Raw genomic sequence first — 24,402 nt, 5'->3', positions numbered from 1 at the left:
AAAGGCAGTCAGCTGTCTTCCAATACTCCTGTGGTGTGGACTGGTGAACACCAGGGGGCACTGGAGCAACTCATTGACATGCTCACCCACCCTCCAGTCCTGGCCTACCCAGACTTCCACTTACCTTTCTTGCTACACACAGATGCCTCAGAGCAAGGCCTTGGCGCTGTACTCTATCAGCAGCAAGATGGTAAGCTAAGGGTTATTGGGTATGGCTCCAGAACGCTGTCTCCAGCCGAGAAAAACTATTGCCTGCACAGTGGGAAATTAGAATTTCTGGCGCTTAAATGGGCGGTGTGTGAAAAGTTTAGAGACTACCTCTATTATGCCCCACACTTCACCATCTATACTGACAACAACCCTCTGACTTACATAATGAGCACTGCTAAGCTTAATGCTGTTGGGCATCGCTGGGTTGGGGAGTTGTCAGATTTCCGGTTTGAGATAAAATACAGACCAGGAAAGGTAAATATAGATGCTGACACGTTGTCCCGCATGCCCCTTGACGTTGAGAAGTACGTGACAGCATGTACTGAGGGGCTCTCTCATGAAGTTGTGCAAACCACATGGGGTGGGGCCAAAGCAGCCCAGGAACAGGATGTAGCTTGGGTCGCCATCCTGGCTCTTACTGCTAACACGAACCAAGACCCCCCAACTTCACTTCCAACCATAAGCAGTGAGGAGTTGGTGAAGGCTCAAAGGGAAGACCCAGCAGTGGGAGAAATCATTCGGCTAAAAGAGACAAATGCTGTAATGACAAACGAGATACGACAAACAGTAGGTAAAGCTGCAAGGAGATTGCTTCATGAATGGAGCAAACTGTGCCTTGACAATGGACTTTTGTATCGACGTACTACTGAAAGACAGCAACTTGTTCTCCCAGCAGTTTACAAGGCCAAGGTACTAAAATACCTCCATGACGACATGGGACACATTGGTACTGACCGAGTACTGGCCCTAGCTAGAGAGAGGTTCTACTGGCCATTTATGAAACAGGAAGTTGAAAACTATGTCACAAGGAAGTGTCCCTGCATAAAACAAAAAAAAAAAACCGGTTGGACATGTCCGTGCCCCAATGGGCACAATCACTTCAAACTCACCTTTGGATCTTGTATGTATAGATTACCTGCACCTAGAGCCCAGCCGAGGTGGATATGAATATATCCTGGTCGTAGTAGATCATTTTACAAGGTTTGCTCAAGCATACCCGACCAAAAATAAGTCAGGCAAGACAGCAGCTGAGTGCATCTTTGGTGATTTCATCCAGCGTTTTGGATATCCCGGCAGGCTGCATCACGATCAGGGTCGTGAGTTTGAAAACGAGCTCTTTCGGACTTTAAGAGAGAAAGCTGGAATTGGACACTCAAGGACCACACCGTATCACCCCCAATGTAATCCCGCCGAGAGATTTAATCGGACTCTCTTGCAGATGCTTAGGACACTCGGCGACAAAGAAAAGCAATGCTGGAAAGATCACCTTCAGCAAACAGTGCACGCTTACAATTGTACGCGGCATGAGTCAACAGGGTATTCCCCTTACTTTCTGTTGTATGGGCATCACCCCCGTCTCCCAATAGACTTGTTGTTTGGCCTGGTTGGGGAGAAAAAAACCGTGTCTCACAAACATTATGCTGAAAAGTGGGCAGAAAAGATGACTGAGGCGTACAAGATAGCCAGTGACAATAGTAAACTGTCCAGCGCACGAGGCAAATCCTACTATGACAAAAAACTCAGGGGTGTCGTCTTGCATCCTGGGGACAGGGTCCTCGTTAGAAATCTTGGTGAAAGAGGTGGGCCTGGAAAACTCAAGTCATACTGGGAAAAGAGTATCTACGTAGTCAAAGCACAAGTAGCTGACAACCCCGTGTATGTCGTCTACCGAGAAGCAGGAGATAAGGATAAGACTAGAGTGCTTCACCGTAACTTGTTACTACTTGTGAATGACTTACCAGTTGAGGCCCCACAGCACATTCCTGAACCTACACCAAAGAGACAAACAAAATCAAACAACCTGCCAGGGGACAGAGGCAGGAGGAGGCAACAGACTGAAACAAGTGACTCAGACTCTGAAGAGAGTACTGGAAAATTCTGGTTGAGGCTTCCTGTAAAAGAAAGAGAGCCCATCAAAGGAAAGACTTACCATAGGATATCTACTGCAGAACAGCCCCACCCAGCCTCCGGTGAAGAAAACAGTCATGCGAAGGTACCCATCAGGGAAGAAAGCTGTATTGGCCGGCCAGTCAGCCAAGATCAAGTCAGTCTAGGAGACAACTTTCCAGAGGCGCTTTCACTACATGACCCAGTTCCATCAGAAAGTGCAGATGATGAACTGTCAATTCCAAATGAGGACGAACTGTCTGCACGCACCCCTCCACGATGTTCTACTAGCGACATGAGAAGGTCGACTAGGGAGAGGAAACCAAGGCAGATGCTGACATACCAAACACTGGGTGAACCATCGTACCAGCCTCATCCTACAGTTGCAACGCTCTCCTCACCCTACATGCCACCATGGACAGTTCCTTATCATATTCCAACACCCACATGCTTTACACCTCACCTTTCATATGCTTACACACCTTACATATACACACCTTTGTTATATTGAATAAGTGTATGTGTCAATGTTTTTGAGAAAAATTGAGGTTTGAATGCCAGGAGCCATTCTTATTTTGTCAGGGAGCGTGTGACACACTGTAATGTGTGGTCACATTATGTGATTTAAGCTTTTAGGTGTAGTTTTGTTAAGGAAGGGCCTTAATCTTGTGATTTTTGTTGGAGATCCAACATGTGGTGTGATCCCTAGTTACGCCACAAGGGGGCACTTCCGCCCCAGTGAGATGGTTTAGTGTGACGCTACTGCTCGTCTTCAGATCTGGCAGAAGCGAGAGAGGAAACACACTACCTGTCGTCCATCTCATAATTTATCTGTTTTTTTCAGGTTAGTAAGTAATAAGGCCACACATGTGGTCCACATAATTTACATGCCAAATAAGGGTAAAACCTGACCAGCAGTTTGTTTTGCTGGGATCTGTATTCGTCTGTTTTGCTCATTGAAATGTGTTACGATCGAGAGTAGGAGCTAGCTTAGCTCGCCACATCCTAGAGTAGCTGTTAGCTTTGTTGTTTTCTAAACTTAAGGCACCCTCTTGTAACAAAAGTACACCACGGCTCCTGTATATTTGAGTTAATGTGTTCGCAGAGACAGTTTGATATGTTGTCACTGTTATTGTCTAAAGTTAGTGTAATAACCTATAATAATTCTGATCGCTCTGCAATGTTGATGTGGAGATTTCCACTACACAGATACGCCATTAGTATATGGTACAATACTGGAATGTTTGCTTTATCAAACGATGTGTGAAAAAAAGTGTGATTTATAGCTCTTAGTAACAAACAACAGAGATGACTGTTTAGATTTTTGTTTATACTATTATTATACTATTTTAGTTTATTCTGATTTTGGGCTTTGGGAATGTGAGACAGAGATGTTAAGAAGTTTTTGCAACCTGTTGTGAACACATGAATGTGTTTAAATAAAGATCTGGCAGAAGCGAGAGAGGAAACACACTACCTGTCGTCCATCTCATAATTTATCTGTTTTTTTCAGAACCAGACATAATCTGTCAGCCGCCCTCTTGCTTGGGGTGTGTGACATAAGCTTTTCTTCTTTTTCTCCATCCTTTGTCCAGTATCTCCACTCTGAGCTGTCTGATGGACTCTTTTCTGATCCTGACTGTCCTGCTTACTCCCGGTGAACATCTGAACTTCTGCAGCTCTGCATAGGGACTCTTTACTTAGTCCCTATGGACCCCAAAGCGCTAACTAAGCTACAAATGTGCAAACACACACAAGCATAAGCAGGATATTTATTTGTATCAGTGGAACATTTTAAATATGTTGTTAAACTGTCATGTGTTAGGCAGTAGGAGCTTCTGTTTCGATAGAGGCAGCTGGAAAACGCAGCTGAATTTAAATGGAAAAGAAAACCAAACATAAAGCACTCAAAGCCTCTGTTGCCTTTGCTGCCAACCACAGTGGAGACAGAAGCCTTCCAGAGCCTTGGCAGATATCCACCATTAGGGACGGAGACCTTTGAAGAGAACATACTGATTAAAGACTGCAGCAAAGGATAGTCTGAATGGTGGCTAAACAGCCTCAATGAACTTCCTAACAAATTCAAGCTGTTCTGCAGACTCAGGGTGCAACAGTGTGAGCTCGAACCATCCATCGACATCTGAACGAGGTGAAACGCTATGGCAGGAGAGCCAGGAGGACCCCGCTGACACAGAAATGTAAAAAAGTCAGACTGGATTTTGCCAAGATGTATTTGAGGAAGACAAAATCCTTCCTGGAGAATGTGGCAGATGAGACCCAGCTCATCATTCTACTATGAAGCACAGAACACAGTACCTACACTCAAACAAGGTGTAGGTTCTAAGATGTTTTGCTGCCTTTGGCACTGGAAGCCTTGACTGTGTGCAGGACATCATGAAGCCTGAAGAGTACCAAAACATTTTGGTCTGCGATGCAGGGCTTAGTGTCAGAAAGCTGTGTCTGTATCAGAGGTCATGGGTGTTCCAGCAGGACAACGACCCCAAACATGCCTCTAAAAGTGCCCAGGAGAGGTTGGAGACAAAGTGCTGCCAGCAATGAGTCCGGATCTAAATCTGATTAAACACTTATGAATTGCCTTGTAATCGGAAGGTTGCCGGTTCGAGCCCCGGCTCGGACGGTCTCGGTCGTTGTGTCCTTGGGCGAGACACTTCACCTACTGCCTACTGGTGTTGGCCAGAGGGGCCGATGGCGCGATATGGCAGCCTGGCTTCTGTCAGTCTGCCCCAGGGCAGCTGTGGCTACAACTGTAGCTGCCTCCACCAGTGTGTGAATGGGTGGATGACTGGGTGTGTAAAGCGCTGTGGGGTCCTTGGGGGGGGACTAGTAAAAGCGCTATACAAATACAGGCCATTTACCATTTATGAAGAGATCTCAAAATTGTTGTTGGGAGAAGTTGCCCTTCAAATCTGAGAGACTTTGAGCAGTTTGTAAAAGAAAAGTTGTTGAAAGGTGCAACCAGCTTGTAGATGGTTACAGGAAGCGATTGTCTGCAGTTATTTTTTCCAAAGGGCGTGCAACCACATATTAAGTTGAGGTTGCCAATAATTTTGTCCAGACCAGTTTTTGAGTCTTTTGTGGAAAGCTGCCAAACTCTGTTCTGTTTTTTGTGTTGATAAAGGACAAAAATACCAAAACATTTGTAATTGTTTTCTGGAAAAATTCCAGCCGTAGCTGTACATCTCTTTTCTACTCGAGCACTCAAAAGATGTATACGATGTGTTTCATTCACCCATTCTAGTTTTTTCTAACTAAGATTCACATTTTCAGAAAGATGAAGAGAGAAACTTGTGATCCAGTATCTTGCCCTTGGCTCATTTCTAATACATCTCCTTAAAATGTCTGTAAAAATACAACAAATGGACTCAGATGGATCTGAAGAGGTTTAGATCCATGCCTGCCTCTTGTTGTGTATAATATTAATGTAAACCAGTACAAACAGGGCAGGCTGATGTTGCAGAGTCCTACCTGAGCCCCACAGCAGCAGCAGAACCAGCAGCAGGTGATCCATGTCAGGTCCACGTCCGTCTCCTCTCTGTCTGTCCGACTCTTCAGCTCTCTGCTAATAAACTGCTGTTTCCTCTTCATCTGTTATCTGCTCATCAGCCAACTGATGAGCAGTTTCTCACAACTGATAAGCCACAGAATCAAGATCAGCTGACCCTTGATTTCATCATGCCAGACCCTGAGATGTTGTCTCAACTGTAACGATGTGAAGTGTTTGGGCTCTGATGTTCTGACCCAGACTGTGTCGAGCTCGTTTAACAATCACATCAGGGGCGACACATATGCTTCACCCGCAAAGCTGCTTCACACACCTGAACCTGACATTTAATGAGACACAGCACGTCCTCATTAAAGCTAAATAACCACTCTTCTATTTCCTTGTACATGTTCCTCCAAGTCTCACACAGCCTGCTTCACAGCTCCGAGTATGAAAACTCACCTATGTGGGAAATTGTTTAATTAAAAATGTGTTTCAAAGGTTGTTGTTAATGGATCTTAATGCATGCTCAATCATCCAGGTAAATCACCCGAGCAGAAAGAAACAGTCTTTCGAAATGTTTGAACTTTGCAGTGATGCTGACACAAATCCCCTTAGAGGAGCTGATCACAGCCACAGAAACAGCGATTCGAAACAACAACACTGCTAACGAAAGTTTCAGCCTGTCTCAGCAATGCGAAGCCCCCAGCATCCAACATCAGCATGGAGGAGAGGAAGGCACTCACATCACTTAGTGATGACAACAACAGTATCATCCTTCTGACAGACAAGGGCAGGTGCACAGTATTGCTAAACCAGAAAGACTATTGTGAGAAAATTTTGTCACTACTCAGTGATGAAAATACTTATGAGCCCCTGAAACGACACCCAGGAAGTGGCTACAGGAAGAGGGTGATAGACCATCTGAAGCAGTTAGAATGAGACAAGGCTATTGACCGGACCTCATAGCACAGGCTGTACCCAGGGGAGTCTACACCAAGTCTGTATGGTTCACTGAAGATACATAACCAGGAAGCACCTTTAAGACCGATTGTCTGCATGATCAACTCGGTCACCTGTAACATCTCCAAGTTTCTGGCTTCGATCCTCAACCCGCTGGTGAACAGCTCTGAACACCACATCCAGAACTCTTTGATGAGAAGGTGAGAGATGTCATTATGGAGGCAGATGAAACCATGGTCTCGTACGACGTTACATCTCTCTTCACTTGCATCCCAGTCACGGAAGCGTTGGAGGTAGTAAGAGATTACAGGATGACCTCAGCAACAGGACCGCTCTCAGCATCGACCAAGTGTGTTTGAACTGTGTCTTCATTCCACCTACTTCACATACAAGGGTCAGTTCTACAGGCAGAAACTAAATATGAAAAGGATATGAACAGTGGCAGCTTAGCCTTCTTAGACTGTGAGATTTCCATCAGTAATGGAGGACATCTAAAAGCTGATGTGTACCGTAAACCTACACATACGGATCAGTATCTAAGGTTTGACTCCCATTATCCACTGGAGCACAAACTGGGTGACATCAGGACGCTACAACACAGAGCGAACACCATCCGCACAGACACAGCAGCCAGGGAGGCAGAAGAACATCAAGAAGGCCCTGAGTAACTGTGGTTATCCCAGCTGGACTTTTGTCAAAGCTGGGAAGGCTCCTAAAGAAAGCTCCAGCAGATCCAGGAGAGAAGGACGACCGCTGCCCAAGTGAAAACCTGTAGTGATCCCGTACGTGTCAGGAGTATTGGAGCAGCTGAGACGCACTTTTTCTAAACACCAGGTCTCTGTGGCTTTTAAACCCCAAAACACGCTGCACCAAAAATGGGTCCACCCCAAGGATCGGGTCCCCCGACACAAACAGAGTAACAGAGTGTACGCTGGTAAGTGCAGGAGGATTGGCAGGATTTATACATCGGGGAAACCAAACAACCTCTGGCTAAGAGGACGGCACAACACAGAAGAGCCACCTCACCAGGCCAGGACTCTGCAGTCTATGCACACCTACATGCAGGTGTTTTAATAGTTTTTATTAACTCTGCTGATGAATTTCTGTGTTTGTGTATTTCTGTTTTCTTCTGTCTGAACTTTAGTTTTCTTCCTGTTTGAGTTTGTCATGGTCTGCGGCTTGGCGTCTGAGGAGTGTTTGGAATGCCCAGATGGCCACACCTTCGGGTGGGGCTGTCGTCGCCACACCTGCATCCCATTCCAGACGATCATCAGGAGGACGATTTAACCCCTCGTGGCCGGCTGCTCCACGCCAGTCCATCAGTCGCCATTCAGCGGTAGCTTGGCTCCTCGCGAAGGTTGATGTGGAATTCCTGGATTTTATGAACTGTGTTAATGCTGTCACTGTGATCGGGTTATTGTCCGGCGTGTTTGTGCCTTCACCTGCCTGTCCTCCTGCCCGCCTGGATTTCAGAGAAACCGCCTATCATCCTCTCCCGCGGACACTCAGCCCTCCCTCCGGTTTCCACGGTCCGGCCCCGATCGTAAGATAAATAGTCCTAGCCCTGGTGTATGCCGTTATCTCCCTGCTCTCCAGTAACTCTCTCCCCTTTCTGTTGCAGCCTCCCACGGTCCTGATCACGGCGTCCCCGTGTCGTTTATTTCCCGGTCTCTTCTGTTCAGCGATAAAGCAGCGCGTTCCCTTTGGTTGGTCACCTTTAGTTAAAAGAATAGCGTTTGTTTTGTGTGCGTGTCTGCGTATTGTTTGCTTTTGGGTCCAGCTTACGTACTAGAACTACGGTTCAGAGTTTCTCTGTCAAATCACCTTTAAAACTGTTTTTGGAAATCTCACCAAAACATGAATTACTAATATTATATTGGTGAGTGTTGTGGGCTCAGACACACACAAGAGCACATTTAAATATTTCAGTGAAAGTTCTTTTAGCCTAAAATCACAGGTTTAAGATCCAGAGCAGATTATAAAGGGTTAACCTTCATAAAGTGTGTGACAGCTGCAGGAAAGATCTGACGCATTTATCTGATCACACAGATGCTGAGTTTAGCTGCGGTCAGTCGGCTATCTGAAGTTCTAGCATCTGTAATCTGATTGGTCGGTTTTTCACGCAGCAGATTAAAACAAACTCAGGTGAGTTTGGCTGAAAAATCTCTTTCAGGTTCTCCTGTTTCATCCTCTGATTTTAAGTTAATGCTGCTCAGCGCATAACATGATCCACGTCAGCTGTCAGATGACAAAGCTGCTCAGAACTTCCTGTCAGAGAGGAAACACACGAAGGTGATGAGGAGATAAAGGAGAGGAAACATGAGAGAGGACACTTCTCCTGTGAGTCACGTTAGAGTTTGTGTGAAACACTTGGACACCTTTAATGAACAGTTTAAAAAGAACATTTAGGATATTTACAAATATTTATATGTGATGAAAAAAGTTTTGGTGGTAAAATTTCTTTGACATCATTCAGTTTTGTGTTCTGATCAAACAGATGTGCGATAATATCGACTGTGTCTGAGTCGCAGGCTGTAATATCTCAGCCTTTCAGCATGTGGCCGTGGATTACTCGCAGGGAACGCTGGGATGCAGGAAAGGTGTCGCCAGGATCAGAGCAGGGACGCATTTCATGTTTCCAGCGTGTAAAAAAAAAAAAAAAAAAAAAAAAATATATGAGCTGATGATGTAATTACAGTTTACTGTGGTTGTACTTCATGTTCACACGGTGGTGAAGGATGCAAACACTTCGTCCACCATGTGGAGGCGCTGCTGAGCTGCCTGCTTTTCTGGACACTGCCAGTTTTAACCATCCAGCTCCGGGTCCTCCTGTGGGCGGGGCTCCTGCCTCCCGGTGACCTGCAGAGACACAGCAGCACACAGGTGTGAGTCAGCGAGTCGCCGCTCTCTTCAAACGGGCCGAGAGCTTTGTTCCAGAGCGTCTTCTGATCAGCAGACGTGTGCACGGTACCTTATGGCTGAAACAGACGGCAGAGATGAAGAGCAGCAGGAGCAGCAGCAGGAGCAGCAGTCTGATGACAAACACTGTTGGATCTGATGAGACACACTCAGCCGTCACATTAGATGTTAGGAGAACAACAGCTGGCATCAAACACAAACATCAGGTGACGCTCAGTTATCCTGCAGACATTCACTCATCACTGTTTCCTAACATCATGCTGCTTCTGCAGCTTCTCTGGTTCCTATTCTCACCTGTACGCCACAGGGCCCGCCTGCGTCCTGGATGATCTGGATGACGGAGAACCACCACAGACATTTTGATACCGTGCAATCATTTAGTAAAACATTCAAAAGTTTCTGGTTCTGCTGGTGATTTCAGGATTTTCCGTCCCAGCGTCACCTCGTGCTCACCGGGGGGCAACCGACTGTTGACGTCTTCCTTATCCTTTACACCCTGGCAACCCTGGGCACGCGTGCCACAGCTGGCACGCCATAGCGGGACTGGCCATCAGGCATACCGGGCAAATGGTGGTGATTTTACGTTTTTATGGGCCGATGATGTTTTTTTTTTTTTTGCAACGGTATTAAAGGTGGTGGATTGGCCAGATGCTGGCAGATGTGTAAAAATAACTCCGCTGTTTGGTGGTGGCTGTGGCGGAGCTTCCACAGAGGCCAGCAGGTGAATGAGGGGAAGGGGAGGCAGGAGGAGCAGAGCCCCGAGGCGGTGAACTGAACTCCAGGTAAGAAGTTATGAGCTGCAGTCTATCTGGGTCAGATATGAACCAAGTTTAGTTTATTTTCGTTGTGCTGACTTTTTACAGTCAGTTACAATAACTCGTACTGCTACTAGCTAGCATGACGGAGTTTCTATACAGCTGGGTGGTGCTATGATGTTACTGATAGTGAGCTTTATTTTATTCATAAGGTTAGTTAGTAACTGCCAACCGTGCCTCTTCTTCTCTCATCCTCCCCCCTCCCTCTCCTGTTGCTACTTCAATCATGAAACTGATCAGTGATCAGCTGATCGTCTCTCTTGTTTGTTTATCGTCCACTTTGTGCCAGAAAGAAGAAACCAGCAGATGTCGCGCTAAACAACAGCAGCACGTTTAAGCTTGATCAGCTGTTGTTAGAATTTATTTAATATTAATTTCTAGTATCAGCTGATGTTTGCTGGAGCCACAGCTGTAAAGCTGCTGGTCATGATATGGTTTGGATATGTGGTGAGAGGGAAACATGAAGATGAAACCAGGAGATGTCCTTACTGGATCATCAGAGCTGTGATGGAGAAACAGGTTTACCTTTTAGGTGACATGAATGAGTTGAAGTTATGAACTGTTTCTGAGAGACAAATAACACCAGGATCCTTTTCTAAGCAGCTGACAGCTGGTGACTGTGCAGGGGCGGGTCTAGCAAAGTGTTGCCGGGGGGGCAGGTAGGGCATTAACAGGGAGAGGGGGGCAGCTGGAACCCACAGCTGTGCGTGTTCATGGAGCTGCATGTTCACCTGCTGGACGTCACTACCTGACAAGTTTAACTCTTCAGGACATTGCAGAGGCCTTACTGACAGTGTTTGGCTCCACATGTCTGTGTGAGCAGGTTTTCTCCCACATGAGTCCTCAGGCAGCCTCTGAATGCTGGACACTGGGAGCCCAGAGATCACAGTAACATGTGTGTCTCTGTGTTAACAAACATGCCATATTGGCCCCGTTTATTTTTCCTATCATTGTTGTGAGGAGACCATAAATAGCATTTGCATTTGCTGTTGTGGATAAAAAGTCTTTTTTGTTTCAAACTATCTGATAACTATTCGCTGACAGCTGCAAACATCTGTGAACAAATATGATCCTATAACGTGTGTAACTGTTCATATAGAGCGTTATTACATTTAATGCTAATGCATCATACGGCACACTGGCTTCTGAGGAACGTTTAGATGCACTCATCATCAGACAGGTTGCCGACCCCTGATTTACACTGAAAAGCATCTTGAGCTCACTGAACTGTACATGAAACCAGGATTTCAGATTCAGATTTTCTCAACTGTTATCCAGCACAAAGTCATTTTTATATTATATTATATTTATATTATATTTGCAGTTTTGCATTTTAAATAACCGCTATCTGCTTTTCTCAGTGATGTCATTTATTCCAAGACTCCAGATAAAAAGTTAAAACACTATTTTGTGCCAAAGTCAGGCCAATGATGATTTTTTTTTTTGTTGATGTGAGGCTTCAAATTCAGTGTTTTTAGAGCGAGTCCTACCTGAGCTCCACAGCCACACCATCAGGTGCACCATCAGGAGCTCTGTCCACACGTCTCCTGTCATAAATAAGCTGTTTTCTTTCCTCGGCATAATCAGCCAACCAATAAGTAACTTCTCAGAAACTGAGTCCCACCCCAAAGATAAAATAATAAAGATCACATAGATATTGGACTGTGAGTGCGTCGTTAACCCTTTAATGTCACATTCCTGGTTTCTGGAGCCTTTCAGAATCAGCAGCATGTTCTTGTTTCCTCTAAAAATAGCATCACACCGCTTACAGCTGACACGACTTTGCTTCAATGTCACAAAGACACCGGCTGACTGCTAACTCACCCTTCCCAATAACACACGAACAACACACTCAAAGCATTCTGGGAGCTGTAGTTTCAATGTTTTTAATTAGTAGATTAAGTTTGGTGATGTTTGGGGTCTACAAACGAGGAAAACAGGAATGTAAAGCATTCAGTTAAAAAACGAATTAATTACAGGAAAAATCTTCATCAGATTACCAAAGTATAAAACCTCTGAAGCAGTTAATCTGTAAAGTCCACTTCAGCCATCAGTCACATGATAAAAGTGCTGCGAGCTTCCTGCCTGCAGCTTCCTGTCAGAGACGGTGGACAGAAAACATGTGAAGGTGACGAGGACATGAAGAAGGAGAGGAAACATGACTGAGGATGCATCTGCTTTCAGCCACATCAGAGTCTCTGTTTTAGCCGACTGTGAAAGGTGCAGTCATCCATGCAGTGAGGAACGCCAACTCGATTAGCTTTGAGTTAAAACAAGTATTTTGTTAATGCTCTGATATCGTTTCCATTTTGATTACAATTCTAAACCTGCAGCTAAAAAACAAACAGCTCGCTCCTCCTCTCCACCCATCCATCCACCCCGAGCTCATCTCAACTTCTGGCTCTGCTGCTTCTTCACCTGCCTCTGTTTTGCCTCCGTCATAATGATGTGGCCACTAGAGGGCACTGTCACAATAGACAGCAAATGTTGCTCGTAGTGTGCCGCTGCACAGGCGAGGCACAGTAACGAGCCAGAGCGTGGCAGGTAAATTCAGTTAGTAGCTTAGCTGCTAGCTGCTATGCAAACGAGCTGGTTATTTCAGTCTGAAGAGTCGCTAACGTCCTACGCTGATGTTGCAGACCTTACAGCTGGGGTCTTTCTTGGCATTCGCGGTGGACAGGCTCATTAGCTGGTGCCCGCTGATCTGTGACACCGCTCCCAGCCTCAGATCCACCGGCTCCGTGTACATCACCTCCAGGTTGACATCCTGAGCGTGACGGAAAGACAGCGAGCCGTCCTCCTCCTCGGTGCAGGTCAAGAAGCGGTTGTCGGACCTGTCGAGGGCTGGCAGCCTCCCTTTACAGAAAGCGTCTCCTTTGGAGCCGTCAGGAGCGAGGACCAGGATCACGTAGTGGTACGACGTGTACATGCAGTAGAAATCCCCAAAGTACATGTTGGTGGTCTTGTTGAAGAGGACATCTGCTCGGATCTGTACAGAAACAAAAAATGGTGTGTTTCATATTTTTGTGCACTTTTAAAAGTTATTTACCCAACTTGGTAAAATTAAAGAAAATAGTAATAATAATAATAATAATAATTTAAAAAGTATATATTTTTTCAAATATCCACAAATTTATTGAGTTTGAAGAATAAATGTTTATTTCCTGTTTAATCACAGCAGTGACAGTCAGTTTAAATTCATTTTATTTTGACTACTTTTTAAATCAAATTTGCAACAATAAAAATGTCAGACTTTTGTAATCTTTGACTTTTCTGTGACATAAAATATCAGTAAAAAGTGAAAGCGTTCAATTTTTTCACATTTTAATTTTGAACCTAAAAAAGTGGTTTAAGGCGGACACGGTGAGGTTCAACAGCCAGAGCAGCAAAGACACGGCAAGGAAACAGAGTTTTAAAAAGGAAGCACTATTAACTTTGGACTGAATACTTCTTAAAATCTTAATTTAATTTACAGTTAATCTAATCAAAAATTCTGTTTTACAACAGGCTGGCAGCCTTTTATTGTCTTTAAATTCTATCACGCCTCAGATTTGGGGGTAAACATATTTATTATTTATATAAGTATTTGTAAGTAGCAAACAGACAGTTTACAGGAATTCATAGCTGTTAAATCCAGCTTTTAGTTCCCATTACTACATGTCAGCTGAGATATCATTGTTTTACAACAGCAGTAACATTGATGTAGAGCCATGTCTTCTTCTGAAACAGGCCATGAGGACGGCTCCTGCTCGAGGAACACAAAGACATGAAGCGCCCTTCAACAAACACGCTTTAGTGGAAAAGAGGGGAGATGTCATCATCCAAGCTTCGTGAGTTGGTCTGAATCAGAAAAACGGTAAAAACCCTGAAAACCATACATTTCACACCCAAGCCTCAACTCTCGCGGCCCGGTAAAAAACGGTATTGGCCGATGGCCCAGGGCTTGGGGGCCGATGGTCTGCAACCTTTAACACCGAAAGAGCCATTTGGACCCGGTTTCCACGCAAAAGCAAACACTGGGAGCCGCAAATACTTTTTGACTTCTAAAATAAAGACAACACTGTATATATTGTTTGTTTTTACCTTTATGCTTTGTGTGAACAACTAAGGTGTGTTGCTTATTAAATCCTTGAAGTGCTACAGAGAAAATTACATTTTATTTATGTAATTAACAAATTTTGAACTCTTAAAGAAATATAACAAAAATAGAGACACCCAGCTGAACTACAATGATCCATGTAGCAAACAAAAACTGTTATATCTCCTTTGGGCTTTTGGAGCCTTGACCTGACTTTTAAAAAATAATTGGCAAAAAAGCACTATGCTGCTAAAAAATGAAAAATACATATTTGTTAAATTCTGCGTAAATATGTATTTTCCCTGGTTAATGTGTGTGGTGGGGCGTGGTCTGCAGCGTCGCTGCAGGGGAGGCGACGCACCTGAGCGGCACCCGCAATCACGCCTCGCTGCCTTTACATCTGTGCTATCTGTGCTGTTGTGTTGGTGTGTGTCGGGCTGTGAGCTGAGAAGCTACAGCCGGCTGTGTGCGCACAGCAACCGTGTGTGAAAAGTGGTCGATAAAGAGATGCTGAAAAGCGTGTTCATGCAAACATCGTCGGGTCTGCCGTGATATGTTTACAATGGGACTTCTGCTCCTGAACCTCTGTGCACAGCGTCTGTAAATCGGGGCTTTCATCTTCATCGCAGGACTGTAAGCTGTCGTCTGTGAGGCGTGAGCGTGTTTGTTTTTAACATAGTTCACGGTGGAGAACAGCTGCTGACATAATGTGGATCCGAAGGTCCATAATTGGCCTACCTGGGGTTGAAAGTCTCGATAAATGCACGGCGTTTAGGCGGGTACACCGGCTTCAGCGAGTGTGACGCTTATTATGAGCGATGAAAAAATAATAAAATATAATTTTATTTTTATATTTCAATATCACAATAATCTTCCAATTCAGAACTACAAGTTAAAAAAGAACTAACATAAATAAATTACACTTCAGCTAAATACTTCTAATTTATTTTCCCAAACCACGCGGAGCCGCAGTATAAGGACTAAAGAGCCGCAGGTTGCCGACCCCTGGTCTAAACGGTACCTGGAAGCGATACGGCCCGTAGGGGGAGTCCTGGGGAGGTTTCCCTGTGTTGAACTCTGTGTTGCAGCTGAAGAAGATCCCCTCCAGTTTGCCGCTGATGGGGGACCCGTGGCTGCCGCTGTTGTCTTTCACCGTCGGCAGCAAGAAGCAGGACTGAGCATCTCTGGAATGACACACAGGGCTAAAGCACAGCTGTACGGAGAACCCTCTCGGGGTTTTGGTCACTGAGCGGGGCACACCTGTCTTGTTGGAAGTACTCCCTCTGCTGGTTTCTGTAGAAAATGGTGAACGGCAGCATCCTGCCAGCGATCGCCTCTGCTTTCTGCAGCAGCTGGTTCAGGTGGATGGAGGAGTAATCTGCAGATGCACAGACTCAGACATTCAACATTGAGCCTATGTTTAGGCTGTGGGTAAAGATGAGTTATGTTAGTCCATAGTGCGACTGCAAAGGAATTTTTCAAATTATGGTTCTATTTTATCAGTGGGACTAAAAACAGTGTGATAGTAAATTAGCTCAAAGACGATCCTCGTGATGCTTTAACCTGCAAATCGATCCAAAGGGATCAGTGTGCACGAGTAGCGAGGAGAGGTGTGGTTTTTGGACTGAGAGGCTTCCGTCTAACCTGCAGTGCAGAACTCAATGATCTCGCTCCACCGAGAAACGGCGTATTCTCCGTCTGGCTGTTTGGCGGCCGTCTGAACGGCCACGGTGTACTCTGTGCGAGGACTCAGGAACCAGTGGCCCCTCACTGTCATCGGCAGGGGAACTGCTTTGGCCACCAGCTTGGTGGGCACATCCTGGAAAACAAAAAGTACTCGGCTCGTCCGGTTCGTTTGCTTTGTATCGTCTAAAGCAGAGTCAGAGCGCCCAGGATCGGCTCTGCAGACCCACCTTGTGTTTGAACTTGTTGGAGCTCATGTTCTCCTTCTTGTTGAGGTCGATGAAGTAGTGTGTGATCCTATCTCGGCCCCTGCTGTCCATGTCCCAGCTGATCTTGAACGAATCGCAGGTGATGTTGGTGATCCGGATCTGCTGAGGAACCGGCAGGTCGTCCACGTCCCCGATGTCGCTGTCTGCAGATTGTGTGCCTGCACAAACACAGACAAAAAACAAAACTCCAGCTGTAACGCCTCTGCTGTCCATACATGCCAACCCTCACGATTTTTCTGGGAGAACCACAAATTCCAGTGCCCCTCCTCTCCCGGAGCCACCACTCTCCCGAATTTCTCCCGATTTTCCACCCGGACAACAAAATTGAAAAACCATATCGCAGAATTCATAGCGCAGCCCAGCCAACTCCAGTCTCCAACAATGGCGGCAGCTGCTTAGTTTTAATATTACTCTTATTTCTCTTTCTGGGTCGCAAAAAAACTTTTAACATATTTTCAGGTGAGAATGAAGCTGTGTAAACTTCAAATATCTGAGCCGTCTTCAAACCCCGCGGTCTTTCGCTACTCGGGTTAAACATGATATATGAGTCACTTTGATAACTTAAAAATGTTATTGTTTGGCTTTTTTCAGTGTTTTATTTATTCATGAGTAAATCGGTTTGGATGAGGTTGAAGTTATTCGATTAGATTAAATTTAACTTCATTAATCCCTCGGGAGGGGTCCCCCGGAGTTTTCACACAGCTGAATAAACATCAAACAGAAAACTGATTAAACAAAGTGTGAGACGGTCGAGAGTTTACGCCAGCATCCGGTTATATTTTAGAAAGCAAGCAGCAGACGGCTGAGTTTCACTCCACCGAGAGCTCGTGACGTAATTCTGAAGACTAGACCGTCCCATTTCACAGTCGCTCACTTCCGGTCGGAGGACCTGGTCCACTTAGACCACGAAGGCCTTCACTCACGTACAGAGCGGTTTGTGCTGGTGGATGCAACCTCCGGACACCCCCGCTGTTTCCGGCCAGCCAATAATAACAGTAACATTTAACTTATTTTATCCGATAAATAAACACTGTAAGGCGGAGCTCCAGATGTGCTGAGTGAAATTTAGGATTTTGTGGGACGTTATTTGGCAGCTGTCTGAGTTTAGCATGTGCTAACTTCCAAACACCAACAAGAGAGAAAAATACTGAGAGTGGAAACCAGAAACCAGTGAGTGCTGCCCTGTGGTTGTACTGGGCTGCTGCGAGGTGAAGCTGCTGCTCTGGGCACCGACTGAGAGGATGACATCACAGATACGAGCGGCCGAATCCTGAAGCTTAAAGTATGTCGCTGAGCTGCTGGTCACAGATTAAAAAGACCACGAGGGGGGGCTCATGATGTAAGCAGATTATACAGAGTCACAGCGACAGATTAACCCATCAAAGGTTGCAGTCCTGTGAAATCTGTGACCCACATCAGCACTCACAGCTGCATCTCACTGAGCTTTTCTATCAGCAGATCGATCCCTAACCCTGTCTGCACCACAGCTGCAGAGGTCTGAGAGCTTTGTACACGTAGCTATAACCTGTCAAATAACAAAGAAAGTATCCTGACATGTCCTCATCTCTCTGTACAGCATCGTTAACACCTTGACCTTCAGATCAGTCTGATGACCTTGAAGGAGAGGTCAGAGGTACTTTCTTTATATTCACAAGCACAGAGAAGACAGCACACTTATATGAATCACAGTTTCTAAGCTGTGAGGCTTTTTAGGTCATGAAGTCAACCTGAGCCCACGCTACAGAGTTTTATATGAATTCATTCAAAGCTTTTCCAGGTCGCCAGGAGGCGATCAGTCTGAACTCAGACCTGAAACTCCGATGTTCACGTTTGATGTGACTCTGAGGACATCACCATCAGCTCTGATGTGCATCTACAGCAAAGAGCTGAATAAAAAAGGCTAAAAATCAGAGGACAGAGTCCATAAACTGCCCGAGCCGGAGGTTCTGATCACAGGACCACTTCAAGCTGATTCCACGCCGGCCTGCTCCGTCTCTGCATTCATCCTTCCTACCCTCCCTCCTTGTGTTCTGCATCTTTTCAGCCTCGGTGGACAAAAGGTTTCAGTGAGCAGAGATGCTGAGAGCTCAGGCTGAACAAGGAGCCCGTTGAAGAGGCGAGGACAGCTCAGACTGCAGCCCCAGAGATAAAAACCCTCCATCAGGGCAGTCCAAACACAGCAGGGGCCACATGGAGAGAACAGAAGTCTACAGTCTCGAGGTCAAAGGTCACTCCTGCCTCGCTGAGTGAGGACAATCGAGTGGCTCTGAAGTGCAGGACTCATCAGTTTTTGTTCTTAGAGTGAGGATTAGAGGACGTTAGTGTCTGCAGGAGCTTCCAGGTGTGATATTAATTTGACCGCTCTGCTCACGGACGCCGGCCGCAGATTCACTCAAAGCAGTAAAACCTGAACGCCGGCTTCTTCTGGACTCTAACATGTGCACTGAGCTCAGATTCGAGTTACATCAGACCCCTCCTGAGTATACATCTCTCCTCCGCACACACTCAGTGCGTCGCCGTTCATTCACAGGAAGCTCATTGCTGCCTTTACTGCAGGTGGGTGTTATGGCTGAGGGTCGACAGCTTTGGCAGGTTCTTATTCTGAGTCCAGCAGCGCTCGGTGTGGAAGAGAGCAGAGATCGAACTAGCCTGAAACACTGTCAGTCACATATTATGGGCCGAGTATTTTACTACAGTCACTGTTGACCTGAACTGCGAAAAGCTCAGACAGCAGTGACATACCTGCTCCAGACATGTACAGATATTAGGGCTGCGCGATTATGGCAAAAATGATAATCACGATTATTTTCACTGAAATTGAGATCTCGATTATTTGACGATATTTATTTAACCCTTTAAGACCTACCATAGAACCAAATCCGCCAGAGCTTATATTATTTTTTTAATTTTATTTATTTATTTTTTTACATGCTGTAGAGCCATTTTTGGGAGCATTTCAAGTTGCTATACATCAATACAACTGTTATAGCCCATATTTTAATAATATGTATGCATTAAGTCCATAGTAATTACATTAATTACAAAAAAGTGCAATAAACTACAAAAAAATTGAAAATCGTTTTTGTTTTTACATATATTTCTACTTGGGGAAATTTAAGAGGTTTATCCCTCAAAACTTTAAATACAAAAAAGTTGCAAAAAATAGTTTACAACAACAGGAAATTTATTTTGAGTGTCTTCATAGTTTTATTTTGGAGATATACCAATTTTTATATACTGCAGGAAAAACAAAAAACAATCCTATGATGCAAATTTGCAAAGAAAACAGCAGGTGCATCAAAATAAACTATTTCCAGCAGTGCAATTTGAGTTCTAAGCATCCCAGAAACTATTCAGAAAAGTCAAACATGACTTATAAAAACACCAGTATAGGCTTTTAAGGCCTACAAGTTAAAAAAAAACAACTACATTTTCCGTGAAAATGAAAATGATCGGATCGGCAAAGCGTGTTTCTGGAATATTATGTTTTTGTTCCTGCAAGCGCTTTTTATGCAATTTTTGCAAAGCTTTATGTGGAAGGAAGCTGATGGCATAAGATGTAAGTACAACTCCTCCGGTTTCATATGCAAAACAAATTATTGCGCTAGCTTACGCTGTTCCGGTTCTACAGGGATTTAAAGGGTTAACAATAACAATGTATTGAATAATGACTTTAAAAAATAATATAAAATAGTGTGCAAATACTGATAACAGTGCAAATGTTTGCAATCCGGTTGTTCAGTGATGACGTGACGAATCCTACTTCCGGGTCTAAAGTAGTCTGCGTTTAATATGGCTTTTGTGTTGTTAACATGTTTAATGTTTTGTATTTTCTTCTATTTGATCTCAAAAAGCTCCTAAAACAGTCAGTGATCACTGTTGACCTCCCTCGGCTTTTATTACCGCTAATCATTTATTTAAGCTCAGTTTTTAAAACCTTAGGATGTAACTACAGCCCAGCCCATGCAGCAGTATATGAATGACTAACCTCGTATTGTGGATGGATTATCTCAGTTGTTCTCCTGGCTGAAGTTTGGTCCTTTTACAGCATCCTGCCATGCGATTACATTTGTTTCTGACCACCGAGAACACTCACGTTAACTTTTATAGAGTGGAAAAAAAGTTAGCTTGTTTATATTATGCTAACATAGCTGTGTCGCTAGCGGTCACGTAGCACATCATTATATACCAGCTAGCCCAACTTCAGTAACCCTACAAACGTCACTGCTGTTTAGTTTTCTGTCTTCATTTATGCTGGAAGTGATAACAGAGCTGTACGTTTGAATTTGTTTCCAAAACCCCGCAGTCAGGACATGCTATATTGTATTTAGATAGAAGCTAGCGAGCTAACTCCCTGCTAACTTCTAACTCCGTTAAATGTCATAAATTCTGTTTTCATGGATGCCTGGATGTTAAACTCAATTGTTACACCTGGTAGAGCAGAACGCTGATCATTTTATTAAAGATGAAAGACTTTAGACAGTTTTTCAACTCTCAGTAATGCCATAGTGGTTGTTTGATATATGGACCTGCAGCGGAGTTTAGGCCCAGACACGGCTAGTGATGTCAGACTGAACAACCGGATATAAAAAAATAAATGAAAAATGTAAACATCTACCTTTAGTGAACTTTGCAGTGTTGCTCTGTGGCGCAGCTATGACACCGTAGTAAAGTTTACACACTGTGTCTACTTGATCCACGTCAAGTAGAACCCATAATGTTTCCGCACCACTGAAGTTTTTTTTTTTACCTCTCTTTTCAACCAAAGGCAGTCACTCTCCTCCCCAAATAACTTCTTAGCTTTCCGAGCTTCCCTTGGGTCCTCTTAATTGTTGTGACACGCGTCGGAAATGCAGAGAGGTGCACTTTATTTGCCACAGCGCAGCGCGAGAGTAAAGCACGAGGGAGGGGCTAATAATCGGCTCAGTCATTTTTAATGATCGTTGAAAGCCCAGATCGTAATCGTGATTAAAATTCGATTAATTGAGCAGCCCTAACAGATATGTGCTTCATTTCCTACAAACGGAGCACAGAAACACCTGTATCACATCTGTATCACATTTGTATCACACTTGTATCACACCTGTATCACACCTGGATCACACCTGTATCACACTTGTATCACACCTGGATCACACCTGGATCACACCTGGATCACACTTGTATCACACCTGGATCACACCTGGATCACACTTGTATCACACCTGGATCACACCTGGATCACACCTGGATCACATTTGTATCACACTTGTATCACATCTGTATCACACCTGGATCACACCTGGATCACACCTGTATTACACCTGTATCACACCTGTATCACACCTGGATCACACCTGGATCACATCTGTATCACACCTGTATCACACCTGGATCACGCCTGTATCACACCTGCCCTTCACTCACGTACAGAGCGGTTGGTGCTGGTGCAGATGATCAAATAATCTATCTGTGAGGACCAAATTGCGATGACGCTGAGGTGTGATCTGATTTCAGCCTGTCCAGGATGATTTTAAACTCGTATCACTGAATCACTCGCTCCAGTTTGGACTCTGAGCTCCACACCAGCAGCTTTTCTCTGCTCCCAACACCGGAAAATGTTCACTTTTGTTCATCAGCTGAGAAAAGAGAGCACGAGCAGAAAGTGTTCCCTCCTCCTCCTCATCCCTCCATCCTGCCAGTGAATGGAGGAGGTGAAGCATCTATTCATTGCTCCTGGGAAGGTGATTAGCCACAGTGGTCTGCAGACCCAGCAGCCTGAAGCTGCTGCCAGAGTTCAGTCTACAGAGGCCGCTCTGCAGGTTCAGATGAAGCCCGTCACCAAACACAGATCACAGCTCTGACCGAGTGCCGGGACTGCACTGTCAGGTGTCCGTGATGTCACAGTCTGGGATTTCCTTTATTCCCATGACCTGTGCAGCACAGGGATAGAACCAGCTGTTGGTGCTTACATTTATTTTTATGGTTATTTCTGTTGAAACACATGAAACCATTATGGATTATGTACTGGAGCTGCACTCCCGACGTTCTTACAGGAGCTGTCAGGACTTCCTGTGAACGCTGCAGGTTCACTCTGCTCTGTTGGCCACATTTACATCCTCATTCAAATCGAAGCAACAGCCAGACCTCATGTGCCTGCAGGACACACAAATCACCTGCATTTACATGAAGTCACCAGAGGTCATGTGACTCCTCGTCTTAGAGGCTTGGCGTCAGAAACGGAAACAACAAAAGATGCCTTGTTGTTGTTGTACACACTTTCAGATTACTGTGGTGAAACTGTCCTGAGGTCAGCCATGATGACAGCGTGGCAGTGCGGGTAGCCAAGGTAACAGTGACACAGGATCGATCGATCCATCCATCCATCCATCCATCCATCCATCCATCCATCCATCCATCCAAACATCCATCCATCCATCCATCCATCCATCCATCCATCCATCATCCATCGATCGATCGATCCATCCATCCATCCATCCATCCATCCATCCATCCATCCATCATCCATCCATCCATCCATCATCGATCGATCGATCCATCCATCCATCCATCCATCCATCCATCCATCCATCCATCCATCCATCCATCCATCCATCCATCCATCATCCATCGATCGATCCATCCATCCATCCATCCATCCATCCATCATCCATCCATCCATCCATCATCCATCGATCGATCGATCGATCGATCGATCCATCCATCCATCCATCCATCCATCCATCCATCCATCATCCATCGATCGATCGATCCATCGATCCATCCATCCATCCATCCATCCATCCATCCATCCATCCATCCATCCATCCATCCATCCATCCATCCATCCAAAAGCATATTCATAGCTCTTTTAACAGACTGTGCAAGTGTTCCTAATAAAGTGCTCTTTGAGTTGAAGTAGTTCAGGTTTTGCCTTCAGCCTAGAAAACTTACCCTCACTGGGGTAATCATTAATATTTGGTATTTCTGCTGTAATCAGCTGATGTCTGAGCAAAGCTGTGATTGGTCAGAAGAGCTCTGACTTCAGGTGGAAACCAGGAAGCTTCTGCTCGAGTGCAGACTGTGAGTATGCAGCTGTCCACCACAGAGATTATCAAGCTTTAATGCAGATGCTGTTATCCCATCTGGACTGTTGGATTAAATCAAGCCTGCCACAGGAAAGGTAACATGTCCACGCAGAGGTCACGACATTCCTGACCCCGCTGCTCTCACCATGTTTGAATTAACGTTTAATTTCAGTCTCGGCTTGTTTAAAGTACAAAATGTGAATAAGCCCAGTCTCTCTGTTCAAACTTTTCTTCTTCTACAGTCAAGTGTTTGGAGTCCGTCATGTGACAGCAATGATTCATCAGAACAACAGAAGCAGCAGAGCAGCTCGTTTTCCTGCTCGCTCCGGTTCCCCTGAACGCCTCGACCACAGCAGTGCAGTCTTCCTGCTTCCCGTGAGTCCATCACTACCTTTGACCTGCAGACTTTAAACCCCGAGCTAACAGCCGGCTCCTCTCCGAGTTCACATTCATGCACACTGAGTCAGTTTGAAGCTTTGGAGTCTAAAACCAGCCAAAGTTCGGACAAACCCACCAATTAGAGTGCAGCAGGAACTCTGCACTTTAAATAAAGTTTAGAAATAAAAGTATAAGTTAACTGGACTGTTCTACCTGCTGCGTCCTCGCAATGTGACGACAGCAGACGCACACACTGACCTTGGCCCGGCTGCAGACTCTGGAGCTCCACGCTGGGACTCGGAGGCTCTGTCATGTTGGCTCCGCTCAGACAAAGAGACGAGCTCAGAGAGGCTTCAGCCTGCCTGCAGCTCGCTCCACCCCTCTCTCTCTCCCTCTCTCATTCAGTGACATCATGGGACGATGAAGGAGGAAGAGAGAGAGTCAGACATTTACTGTTGTTGTGATGATTAAAGTGAGCTCTCGCAGCCTGCACTGCTCTTACACTGAGCTCATCACGGTATCATTACAAGCCGCCTGAACCAGGCAGGAACATCTGGCCCAGCTTCAGCTTGTGTGAGCGGATACCAGAGCCTGTAAGAACATGTGAACGACCCTCATCCTTCATGTATGG

General features: G+C 45.1%; 1 protein-coding gene across 1 annotated transcript; it reads right to left on the bottom strand.

Annotated features, from left to right (window-relative positions):
- Positions 1 to 12,161: 12,161 nt before the first annotated feature.
- LOC146664398 (phytanoyl-CoA hydroxylase-interacting protein-like) lies at positions 12,162 to 24,099 on the bottom strand. Its single transcript, XM_085415398.1, has 6 exons — positions 24,030 to 24,099; positions 16,288 to 16,484; positions 16,019 to 16,193; positions 15,635 to 15,752; positions 15,396 to 15,558; positions 12,162 to 13,285 (listed from the first exon to the last, which is right to left on the bottom strand). The coding sequence occupies exons 1-6, from the start codon at positions 24,082 to 24,084 to the stop codon at positions 12,911 to 12,913; spliced, it is 1,083 nt and encodes a 360-aa protein (XP_085271524.1). The 5' UTR covers positions 24,085 to 24,099; the 3' UTR covers positions 12,162 to 12,910.
- Between the last annotated feature and the right edge of the window lie 303 nt (positions 24,100 to 24,402).

Source organism: Rhamphochromis longiceps, linkage group LG8 (genome assembly GCF_057381845.1).
Source record: "Rhamphochromis longiceps isolate RC_006_pf linkage group LG8, R_longiceps_female_GT1.1, whole genome shotgun sequence".
NCBI lineage: Eukaryota > Metazoa > Chordata > Actinopteri > Cichliformes > Cichlidae > Rhamphochromis > Rhamphochromis longiceps.
Note: the sequence above shows the minus strand (reverse complement) of the source record. Positions and strands in the feature narration are given on the sequence as shown.

Bases quoted from the DNA above. Each gene is read 5' to 3' on its own strand.
- LOC146664398 (XM_085415398.1), bottom strand. From the start codon at position 24,084: ATGACAGAGCCTCCGAGTCCCAGCGTGGAGCTCCAGAGTCTGCAGCCG. The intron at 16,194-16,287 runs GTGGGTCTGCAG...TTTGTTTTCCAG, and splicing joins CCAACAAGTTCAAACACAAG to GATGTGCCCACCAAGCTGGT. The intron at 15,753-16,018 runs GTTAGACGGAAG...GTGCATCTGCAG, and splicing joins CATTGAGTTCTGCACTGCAG to ATTACTCCTCCATCCACCTG.